This window comes from Hypanus sabinus, chromosome 5, assembly GCF_030144855.1.
Source record: "Hypanus sabinus isolate sHypSab1 chromosome 5, sHypSab1.hap1, whole genome shotgun sequence".
In the NCBI taxonomy this organism is placed as follows: domain Eukaryota; kingdom Metazoa; phylum Chordata; class Chondrichthyes; order Myliobatiformes; family Dasyatidae; genus Hypanus; species Hypanus sabinus.
The window spans coordinates 6,285,850-6,298,640 of NC_082710.1; the positions used below are offsets into that span (position 1 = coordinate 6,285,850).

General features: G+C 40.5%; 1 protein-coding gene across 1 annotated transcript in view; it reads right to left on the bottom strand.

Moving 5' to 3' along the window:
• adgrv1 (adhesion G protein-coupled receptor V1) overlaps positions 1-12,791 on the bottom strand; it is a 539,532-nt gene that overhangs the window by 151,944 nt on the left and 374,797 nt on the right. The window contains exon 83 of the mRNA XM_059969328.1: positions 12,430-12,530. Within this exon, the coding sequence (XP_059825311.1) occupies positions 12,430-12,530 (101 nt within the window). The remainder of the gene's footprint in view (positions 1-12,429; positions 12,531-12,791) is intronic.

Sequence of the window (12,791 nt, forward strand, 5' to 3'; positions counted from 1 at the left end):
TGACAGACTGAATCTTTGATTGGATAGTTTTTTTTTGTTGTTAGATTGAATGTTGAATTTGCCACGTTTTTTAGGTGTTTTTGTATTGGTAACCTGTTGCTAATGATACCACTGTTTTTTTCTAGTTCTTCTATATTTCCAGTTCTTCTATATTTGGGGAATGTTGGATTTTAAAGGGGGAGACATTTTGTAATGTGAGTATTATTAAAAGTAAGTTAATACTAATCGGGGAGTTGTTGGTAATGAGATGTGAGATGCGGGATCCGGGGTTGGTGGGGTCTTTACTTCCGCTCTTTTTACTCCCAGTATGCATTGTATATAGTTCCTCCACCCAGGCCGCACGAGGTCCCTGGAAGCCTCTGTATTGTAAATATCATTTGCTGTCCCAGATAAAGATGCTCTTTTGGCCATTAAGTTGTTGAGTGGTCTTTTTGTAAAGTAGAAGTTACTACAGTTAACCCTAGCCTAACCATGGGATAATTTATAGTGACCAATTAAACTACTAACCAATACATCTTTGGAGTGTGGGAGGAAATGGGCATCCGGAGGAAACCCACACCACAGGTGCCGGAATTGAACTCTATTCTCCAATGCCCTGAGCTGTAATAGCGTTGCGTTAACTGCTACACTGAGTTATTCTTAAGAGGCAGGCTGTGTTATAAGGTTTTAGTTAAAGGAAATCAATGGGGAATCCCCTTGAATCAGATGATCACTTCAAAGCATCACATATTTTTAAAACAAACCTAGCCACATCTTTCTATGGGTTGTGCCCAAGCACTTAATACAGGAAGGAATGACAGCAAGACAGTGGGCCCATGTCAGGAGTTCACACTTCTGTTTCTGGCACAAAATATTCAGGTGATCAAAGCATCCAACTATGGAGATTGTTTAAATAAACAGTTTCAATTTTACATATTATCAAATATCAGAGTAAATTTATCATACAGTACATACAGTACTGTGCAAATGTCTTAGGCACACACAGTGCCTACAAGAAGTATTCACTCTCCTTGTAAGTTTTCACGTTTCATTGTTTTACAAAATTGAATCACAAGGGATTTAATTCGGCTTTTTTTGACTCTGATCAACAGACAAAAACTCTTTCATGTCAAAGTGAAAACACATCTCTACAAAGTGATCTAAATTAATTACAAATATAAATACAAAATAATTCGGTGCATAAGTATTCACCCCCTTCGTCAGTATTTAGTAAATGCACCTTTGGCAGCAATCACAGCCTTGAGTCTGTGTGGATAGGTCTCTATCAGCTTTGCATATCTGGACACTACAATTTTTCCTCATTCTTCTTTACAAAACTATTCAAGCTCTGTCAGATTGTATGGGGATAGTGAGTGAACAGCCTTTTTCAAGTCCAACCAAAAATTCTCAAATGGATTGAGGTCTGGCCTCTAACTTAGCCACTCCAGAACATTAACTTTGATGCAGATTGAGCAGTGGATGTAGTGAATTTCAGCAAGGCATTTGATAAGGTTTCCCATGTAAGACTCATTCAGAAAGTAAGAAGGCGTGGGATCCAAGGAGACCTTGCTTTGTGGATCTAGAATTGCTTGTCCACAGAAGGCAAAGGGTGGTTGTAGATGGTTCGTATTCTGCATGGAGGATGGTGACCAGTGGTGTTCCGCAGGGATCAGTTCTGAGACCCCTACTCTTTGTGATTTTTAAGAATGACCTGGAAGTAGAAGGGTGGGTTAGTAAGTTTGCTGATGACACAACAGTTGGGGGCGTTGTGGATAGTCTGAAGGGGTATCAGAGGTGACAACAGGACATCAATAGAATCCAGAACTGGACTGAGAAGTGGCAGATAGAGTTCAGCTCAGGTAAGTATGAAGTGGTTCATTTTGGAAGGTCAAGTTTGAAGGCAGAATGTAATATTAATGGTCAGACTCTTGGCAGTGTGGAGGATCACAGAGATCTTAGGACACTCAAAGCTGCTGCGCGGGTTGACAGTGTTGTTAAGAAGGTGTATGGTGTGTTGGCATTTATCAACCATGAAACTGAGTTCAAGAGCCATGAGGCAATGTTACAGTTATATAAGACCTTGGTTAGACCCCACGTGGTGTACTGTATACAGTTCTGGTCACCTCACTACAGGAAGGATGTAGGTACTCTAGAGAAAGTGTAGAGGAGATTTACAGGGTTGTTGCTTGGACTGGAGAGCATGCCTTATTAGAGAATAGGTTGTGTGAACTTGGCCTTTTCTCCTTGGAGCAACAGAGGATGAGAGGTGACCTGATAGAGGTGTGCAAGATGATGAGAGGCATTGATCGTGTGGATAGTCAGAGGCTTTACCAGGGCTGAAATGGCTAACATGAGGGGCACAGTTTTAATGTGCTTGGATGTAGGTACAGAGGGGATGTCAGAGGTAAATTTTTCCACACAGAGTTGGGGGGGGGGGGTGTGGAATGCTCTGCTGGCAACAGTAGTTGAAGTTGGTACAATAGGGTCTTTGAAGAGGCTCTTAGATAGGTACGTGGAGCTTAGAAAGGTAGAGGGCCATATGGTAGGGAAATTCTAGGTAATTTCTAGAGTAGGTTACATGGCTGGCACAACATTGTGGGCTGAAGGGCCTGTAATATGCTGTAGATGTCCATGTTTTTAAACCATTCCTCTGTAGCTTTAGTATTTTGCTTGGGGTCATTGTCTTGCTGGAAAACAAATCTCCCAAGTTGCAGTTCTCTTGCAGACTGCATTAGGTTTTCCTCCAGGATTTCCCTGTATTTTGCGCATTAATTTTACCCTCTCCCTTCACAAGTCTTCCAGGGCCTGCTACAGTGAAGCATCCCCAAAGTGTGATGCAGCCACCACCATGCTTAATGGCGTGGAGGTTGTGTTTTTGATGATATGTGGTGTATGGCTTACACCAAACATAGCGTTTAGTCTGATGGCCAAAAAGCTCACCTTTGGTTTCGTCAGACCATAGAACATGTTTCCAGTTGACTTCAGACTCTCCCACATGCCTTCTGACAAACTCTAGCCAAAATTTCATGTTTTTTTATTTTAACACTGGCCTTTTCTTTGCCACTCTCCCATAAAGCTGCAACAGAGAAAGGACCCGGGCAAATAGTTGTTGAAGCTTAAAACTCTTCCAGAATTGTCAAAGGTCTCTTGGTGGCCTCCCTCCTTGTCCTCTACTTACACGGTCATTCAGGATGGCCTGCTCTCGGCAGATTTACAGCTGTACCATATTCTTTCCATTTCTTGATGATTGACTAAACTGCACTCTAAGGATAGTTAGTGATTTGGAAATTTTCTTGTATCCATCTCCTGACTTGTGCTTTTCAATAACCTTTTCATGGTGTTCTTTTGTCTTCACAGTATAGTTTTTGCCAGGATACTGACTCATCAGTTGGACCTGCCAGACACAGGTGTATTTTTACTACAATCAATTGAAGCATCTTGACTGCTCACAGGTCTCCAAAAACAAATCTCCATTTAACTAATTATGTGATTTCTAAAACCAATTGACTGCACCAGTGATGATTTGGTGTGTCATTTAAAAGGGAGTGAATACTTATGCAATCAATTATATTGTGTTTTATATTTGTAATTAATTTAGATCATTTTGTAGGGACCTGTTTTCATTTTGACATGAAAGAGTCTTTTCCTGTTGAACAGAGTCAGAAAAGCCAAATTAAATCACGGTTAATCAATACTGTAAAACAATGAAACCTGAAAACTTCCAAGGGGAGAGGTGATTACTTTTTATAGACGATACCCAAGACTTTTGCACAGTACTGTAATTGTCGATGTGGAGTGGAGAGCAAGTTTGTAGATCTGGTGGGATCAAAGGATGATGGGAATGGCGAGGGGGGAGCACCACGGGGGGGGGTGTGGGACAGGTGGCAGACGAGTGGTGCAAAGGGCATGGGGTATGGTGTGGGTGCAGACACCCAGCCCTAAGGCACTAGGCAAGGTCATCAGATTCCAAGCAATTGGTTTATTGACCTTTACAGAATGTTGCTGGTGCTTCCCACCCCGGCTCCCTTCCTCTGTTCTCAAACATGATTCCCCTTATCACTTTCAGTCCACAATAGAGACCCATCACAGAATCAGGTTTATCATCACTCACATATGTTTGAAATTTGTTCCATTTTGCGACAGTAGTACAGTGCAATACATAAAATTATTACAGTACTGTCCAAAAGCCATAGGCACCCTAGCTACATATGTCTGAGACTTTGCACAGTGCTGTATATTTCAACATATACAATCCTGGGATGCACTTTCTTGTGGGCATTCACAGTAAATACACAAAACACAATATAATCAATGAAAGACTGCCCCCAACAGGCCAGACAAATAAGCAATGTGCAAAAGACAACAAATTGTGCAAATAGAGTTATCGAGCACTGCAGCGCAGAACCAGGCCATTCAGCCCATCTAGTCCATGCTAAATAATGGATATGCCTAGTCTCATCAGCATGGACCTAGACCATAAGGCTCTAGACCCCTCCCATCCATATTCCCGCAACACAAAAAGAAAGAAAACTAAAGAAATAATAATAATAATAATTAAATCAGCACTAAATATTGTGAACATGAGCTGAAGAGTCCTAGAAAGTGAGTCCATAGGTTTTAGGAACTGTTCAGTGATTGAGCAAGTGAAGTTGAGTGAAAGCAACCCCAATGGTTCAAGAGCCTGATGGTTTAATGTAAGTTATTTTTAAAAAAAGAACACTGTACATTACATCATCCTGATAAAACAAACTAAAATATTTTGTCTTTCCATATCAGTGTAAAGTTGAAGGACAGAACTCTACAACTCATGGCCTCGGTATTACTTTTTAAAATTATTTTTGTATTTGCACACTTGGTTTTCGCCGGCATGTTGATTGCCAGGTTTTGTGTGAAGTTTTTCATTTATTCTGTTGCATTTTTCTGTTCAACTTTGAATGCCTGCAAGAAAATGAATCTCAGAGACATATACATAATTTACTTTGAACTTTGACTAATGTTCAAATGCCTAAACACAAGAGACTCTGCAGTTGCTGGAAATCTAGAGCAGCACACATAAAAAACTGGAGGCACTCCGAAGGTCAGGCAACATGCATGGAGGGAAATAAACAGCCGACGTTTCAGACTGAGACCCTACATCAGCACTCAAATGCCTGCACGCCCGTGTTGTTCAAATGTCTATTGACCTGCAGGCGACAAAAGATAATGATTTTTTAAATATCAACAGCATGTGCTGTGAAATTTATTGATAAAGCACACTCCACCTTGTCTACCTTTAAAAGAATAAGCTGTCCTATCTTTGTGGGGAATGGTGAAGCCATTGGGCTGCAGTGCTGGGTCCAAAATGGTGGGGTTTAGCGACGAAGTACACAGCAGTCCCTGACGTCCTTCTGGTACTACAGTCTTGCTCTGAGGTCTTCAGTTATATTTTCTAGAGACTGTACACTCGCCAGCAGGACTGTTGGGAGTGGAAGTCTAATGGTTTCAGTTGTACCTGTAGACTGGCTTAACATCTTCGCTTCTGTTTTCTTAAAGGGGAACCACACTTGCAAGCCGAGTCTGCCATGCAGGGTCTGCCAATTTTGAGGATCACTAGATTTTTAAAACATCTTAGAATGAAATTGCTTACTGAAGTATCAATGGCTGTGTCCTTGGATTTCTGCTGTAATGGTCCTAAACAAGAAAACCTGATAATTCTCATCAGAACAGTATGCAAAAGGTCGCCACTTATCAGTGCCATCTTGAATCCGCAATTAATATGTGATCTGCGGACGCAACTTAAAACTAACCCAGAAATGGTTAAATAATGGGGGGGGGGGTAGTTAAAAAGTCATTTACATTCATAGAGGGAAACAATATATTAACATTCTCAAACAAGAGAAAATCTGCAGATGCTGGAAATTTGAGCAGCACACACAAAATACTGGAGGAATTCAGCAGGCCAGGCAGCATCTATGAAAAGAAAAGGTACAGTCGGCAATTTGGGTCAAAACCCATCTCCAGCCCTGATGAAGGATTTCGGCCTGAAACGTCGACTGTACTCTTTTCATAGATGCTACCTAACCTGCTGAGTTCCTCCAGTATTTTGTGTGTGTTGCCCAGGATTTCCAGCATCTGCAGAATCTCTTGTGATTATGGTGCTGAGAAATCCCAATTACAATTTACCAGCAATCCAGTTCAAACATGAAGTTTTAATTAGAACAGGATATACCACCAATCTGTTTTAAATGTTTAATCTCCTGTAGTTTTGGAGATGATGCCCTGATATTTAAGCATGTAGCAACATTCAACCATTCGAGTCCTTAATGAAAGTACTAGTACCTGATAAGCCAAGGACCAAAAGATCTAATGTCAATCTACGTTATACTTTGTAACCTAAAAAGCTGCCTGATTTTCAACTTGTAGTAGATCATATCATACTGTGGTGGACACTGCCCAGTCCATCACAGGCAAAGCCCTCCCCACCGCTGAGCACTGTCACAAGAAAGCAGCATCCATCAAGGACCCCCTCTATCTCGACCAGAGGTTTCCAACCTGAGGTCCATGGACCACATGCTTAATATTGGTCCATGGCATAAAAACGGATGGGAACCCCTGATCTAGACCATGCTCCTTTCTCACTACTACCATCAGGCATGAGCTACAAGAACCTTGAGCCTCACACCACAATCACCAGGCTCCTGAAGCAGTTTAAATAACTTTACTCACCTCAACACTGAACTGATTCCACAACCAATGGACTCATTTTCAAGGACTCTACAACTCATGTCCTCAGTATTATTTATTTATTATTATTTATTTGCATGATTTGTTCTCTTTTGATGTTTGTCAGTCTTTGTTATGGTTATATATAAATGCTAATCTTTATTTTCCTGTAAATGCCTGCAAGAAAATGAATCACAAAGTAGTATATGGAGGCAGATTATGTACTTTGATAACAAATTTATTTTGAACCTTGAACTTCATGCTCTGTATATCCTGCTCTGAATTCTGTCATTATATTCGTATCCCTTTGAATCTTAAAGGAGCATGCTTTCAAAGCTTCATTCTTTAAAGAAGTATGAAGAATGACAAATGGCAAATTCTTTGAAAGAATTGTTCCATCAAATATAATTACGCACAAGATTTGGATGAAAGGTTAGGGTAACCTGGCAAAGAGAATCAATTATATTTATGGGTAACTGATGAAATAGGATCCCATTATATTTAAAATGACCAAATACATTGGATATTAATAACTAAGTTCCAAAGCTTCTTTTATAACTAAGACATGCTTATACAGGACTGTGCAAAAGTCTTAGGCACACGCATATAGCTGAGTTGCTTAAGACTTTTGCACAGTCATTTGATTCTAAACAATGGGTTTACTGATCATTACAGAATGTCATTCTGGTGCTTCCTTCTCAAGTCAAGTCGAGTCAAGTCACTTTTTATTTTCATTTCGACCATAACTGCTGGTACAGTACACAGTAAAAATGAGGCAACATTTTTCGGGACTATGGTGCTACATGAAACAGTACAAAAACTACACAGAACTACATAAAAACCACTCAGAGAAACAAAAAATGCACTAGACTACAGACCTAGCCAGGACTGCATAAACTGCACAAAACAGTGCAGACATCACAATAAATAATAAACAAGACAATAGGCACAGTAGAGGGTAGTAAGTTGGTGTCAGTCCAGGCTCTGGGTATTGAGGAGTCTGATGGCTTGGGGGAAGAAACTGTTACACAGTCTGGTCGTGAGAGCCCGAATGCTTTGGAGCCTTTTCCCAGATGCCAGGAGGGAGAAGAGTTTGTATGAGGGGTGTGTGGGGTCCTTAATAATGCTGTTTGCTTTGCGGATGCAGAGTGAAGTGTAAATGTCCCTAATCTTCTCAGCTGACCTCACTATCCGCTGCAGGGTCTTACGATCCGAGATGGTGCAATTTCCGAACCAGGCAGTGATGCAGTTGCTCAGGAAGCTCTCAAAACAACTCCTGTAGAATGTGATGAGGATGGGGGGTGGGAGATGGACTTGCCTCAACCTTCTGCCTTCACAGAAAGTAGAGACGCTGCTGGTCTTTCTTTGTTATGGAGCTGGTGTTGAGGGACCAGGTGAGATTCCCCACCAGGTGAACACCAAGAAATTTGGTGTTCTTAACGATCTCTGCTGAGGAGCCATCGATGTTCAACGGGGAGTGGTCTCCTTTTCCCAACCATGAGTCCCCTCTCCCTGTCCTCTTCTCCCTCTCAGTCCATAATAGAAACCCTTATGTCATAAAATTTATAAGGAGAAGCACTGTCGACGTTTCAGGCCAAGACCCTTTGTCAGGACTGACTTCGTCTCGGCCCAAAATGTCGACGGTGCTTCTCCATATAGATGCTGCCTGGCCTGCTGTGTTCCACCAGCATTTTGTGTGTGTTGTTTGAATTTCCAGCATCTGCAGATTTCCTCACGTTTGTCATAAAATTTGTTTTGTTTTTATTTATATGTGTGTGTGTGTGTGTGTGTGTGTGTGTGTGTGTGTGTGTGTGTGTGTGTGTGTGTGTGTGTGTGTGTGCATGCTTCTGCACAGAACTGTACTTTTCTGATGAATGAATCAAAAAAGATTAATTGACTAAAATTCTCACTATTGGTAATTCCTCATGGCTCCATCAATGGAAAGGATTAGGCACTCTTTGGATATTAACATTAACATGTTAACAATAATAACCATTACTGCAGAGTGAAAAATCATTCAGATTTCATGGTGTCCATGGCTGGGCTTTAACAAAAATAGGTGGGAACAATGCAGAAGGCTTTATGACAACTTATCTAACTTCTCTCAAGATAAGAAGGTATAAGATTGTTTAATATCATTTCCTGTACACAGTGTAATGGAAAATGAAATAATTGTCATTTCAGATCTGACGCAGCGCAAAAAATACACAAAACATAAACAACTTAACAATAAAAGCCACAAGATAAATGTAAAAATATATCTCCCTCCTGGCACTTATCCCTGTGTAACCCGCTGTAAGGTTTCACTGCTAATGTTATGGCTTCTCTGTAATGTTTCACTGCTGAGGAAATGGTTTCTCTGTAGCAGCGATGTTTGGGTTATGACTAGAGATAATGGGGCATGTTCGCCAACGAGCAGGATGTTGTTCTTTCTTGTGTGTCTGGGAATTCTCACTCTTTTGCCAGGGAGAAATGAGGAGAGAAGACGCGAATGGAGAGAGTTCAAGTCCACTGGACGGAGTGGACTTGAAGCAAAGGTCTGAGGTCAGTAACGATCGGAGGAGATCGATGGTGGGTGAGCTTATCAGTGAGCTCCAACATTGCACATTGGACTGTTTTATGAGAATGGGCCCTTTTTCTTTTTTTTTGTTTTCTTTACTAACCATATAGTCAAAGTAAGAATTATACAGCTCAATAGTTTATAAAGTGATACCAGGCTGTACATAAGGTGACTGACAGGAAATAATAGTGGTGGAGTTAGTGGGTGGAGGTGTTGATCAGCCTTACTGCTTGGAGAAAGTGACTGTTTTTGAGTCCGATGGTCCTGGTGTGGATGCTCTGTAGCCTCCTTCCTGATGGGAGTGGGACAAAGAGTCCATGAGCAGGGTGGGTAGAATGGTGTTATTGGCCCTTTTCCAGTACCTTGGCATGCCAGTCTCTGATTAAGGAAGAGTGAGAGAGAATTATGACCAGGTGGCATAATATCCACGGTTATAACTCACCAGCGTCTAAACTTAGGGGGAAAGTGACTGAATGACAATTTTGTTAGCTGATTCAAGACAGCCAGTGTAACCTGCTTATCAAAGTTAATTTTTTTGAAGAAATGCCTGAAGTAAAAGAATTCTGTGAATATTATTTATATGGAATTTTCAGAAACATTTGGGAAAGGTACTCTTGAAAGATTGTTAGTTGAAGCTAAAATTCATGGAACTGAGACAAGCTGAGCAGCAAGAGGCACAGAAGAGATAATAAACAGAAGCTCAAAACTGGCAAGGAACAAGGTTATAAGATAAACACTGATCTCATTCTACAACATACAGACTCACCATCAAGGACTCCACAACTCATGTTCTCAGCATTATTTATTTATCACCTGCATTCTGTGTGTGTTGCTTTGGATTTCCAGCATCTGCAGATTTTCTCGTGTTTGTTATTTATTTACTTATCTATTTATTTATTCATCAATCATTTTTCTGTATGTACAGTTAGTCATTTGCATATTGGCTGTTTGTCAGTCTTTGTAGGTGTTTTTTTTAATTGATTCTATCTATATATTTGTTCTGCTGTGAATGCCTACAAGGAACTGAATCTCCAGGCAGTACAAGTTGAGCACCCTAACTAAAATTCCAAAATCTGAAAACCTCCAAAATCAGAAATGCCTTGTTCACTGACAGGATGTCATCAATGGAAAATTCCACAAGGCCTTGGGAAGAGTCCTTGGCGATATGCACACAACAGACAGCTCTGAGAAGTGACCTCACATACGGAATGAACAGAGGCTGATGAAAATTAGCAAAACACTGCGCAGAATGAAAAACAAAAATCTCAATATGTACAGAAAGTGTGGATTCACCAATGTTGAACTGAACGTATGCTGATCATGAAACAAGCAAAGATCTGTCACGATGAACTGAAAACTGAAGGTAGTTGTGAATATTCGGCAGGATGGTTGCAGAAATTTAAGAAAAGGCATGGCATTAAGTTTTCAAAGATTTGTGGTGATCACGGAGCAGCAGAGAAACTCATTGATGAGTTTGCCAAGATCGTTGCTGGTGAGAATCTAATAAGCGGAACTGCTGCATCATGTGATGAACAAGTGTAAGACAATGAACACTTATCGGTAGCACATAAACTCAGAGTCTGAAATGATGGTGAAGCTAGACAACCTCTGACTGTTCGCAAGGGTGGCCGAGGCAGTGAGAGCTTACCTTTCTGATGGTTCAATGTACGCATTATAGTTTCATTCACAAAATTATTAAAAATATTATATTAAACTACCTTCGGGGTGTATTTTTTAAACTGTATATGTAATGTAAATGGATTTCATGTTTAGATTTGGTTTCCATCATCAAGGTATCTCATTATAAAGATGCAAACATTCCAAAATATGAAGAAATCCAAAATCTGAAGCACTTCCGTCCCCAAGCATTACGGATAAGGGGTGCTCCACCTGTATACTACTGTATACGGTTACAAAAGCAGTCTTTAAAAATAATCTTAATTTCAACTTTGAAATAGATGGATAGAGGAAAAAATACATACAATTGTAGATCGGGGGGGGGGGGGGGTCCAGGAATGAAGGAGGTAGTCAAAATACTTGGAGATGGATCTTTGGGAAATTAATCTTGGAAATACCTCTACAGGCAAGTCATAGTACAGAAGCAGACCTTTTAGCCCAAATGATACATGCTAACCAAGATGACAATTCAACATTAGTTCCCATTTGTTCCGCACTATCTAAACCATTCCTGTATAAGTCTGTGCTGGCTCATGACAAAAGCTTTATCAATCTTCTGCATTAATTTGGACATAAGACTTAGGAGCAGAACTAGGTCACTCAGTCCATCTAGTCTGCTCCACCATTCCATCATGGCTAATTGACTGTTTCTCACAATCTTGTTCTCCTGCTTTCTCCTCATAACCTTTGACACCCTTAACTAATCAAGAACCTATCAACTTCTGCTTTAAACATACCCAATAATTTGGCCCCCACTGCCATCCATGGCAATGAATTCTATAGATTCACCACCCTCTTGCTAAAGAAATTGTTCTTCATCTCTGTTCTCAAGAGACGTCCATTTATTCTGAGGCTGTGACCTCTGGTCTTAAACTCCCCCACTAAGGGAAATATCCCTTCCACATCCACTATATCTACTGTAGGTCTTTCAATATTTGATAGGTTTCAATGAGATCTGCCTCATTCTTCTAAACTCCAGCAAGTACAGGCCACAAAGCCATCGACTACTTATGTACATTTAACTGCTTAGTATGTTTCTTAGTGGTCACAATATGTATATGCAATTGCTCAGTGTGTCTCCTAGTGGTTACAACTCTTTGCTCATTCTAGAAAGTTCTGGATGCTTTGCTGGTGTTGTATTATTTGAATAGGGGCCATGTGATTGGTTGACTCTTATCTATGACTTTGAATGGAATGTTTCTTAACTATGGAATAAAAAGAGTTGAACATGCAGCCCTGTCATCTTTTGTTTCCTCTCTCATTTCATTTACTAGACCTCTAACACTGTCCATTTCTCAATTCTTTATTCTATTATTACTTAAAACAATCGTGAAGCATTAAGTTTATTCCTCTTTCTTGACTTCCGAAAAAGCCTGGATTAAAAATACCAGAATCCAACAGATATTATACATGAAATAGCCAAACTGTATGAAAGATTAGATGGCAGTGAATATCATATTTTGCAAAACATTGTGAAATATCAACTAACATGGTGCTGAAAGCTTTTTTACCTGAGTTCCTAGGCAGGCGACCATCATGTGCAAGAGGAGTTTGGCTGCAAACATGGAAAATCTTGAACAGAGCAGATGAGACAAAATGGACAGGGAGAAACCTGTGGGCACAGACCATGGGGAACATTAGAAAGAATGTTACGCTAGCCTTTAAACATGTCACCATAATTACATCAAGTTCAAATGTATAAGACTACTGGAGCTTCATACATGATGAAACCTGAGTGAGTTCAGTAGTCCTATGGCCTGGGGGAAGAAGCTGTTTCCTAATTTAACAGCTCTTGTCCTAAGGCTCTGGTACCTCCTGCCGGAGCATTAGGAGATTGCTGGACAGATAGGAGCGAGCATTGACAATGCTGAGG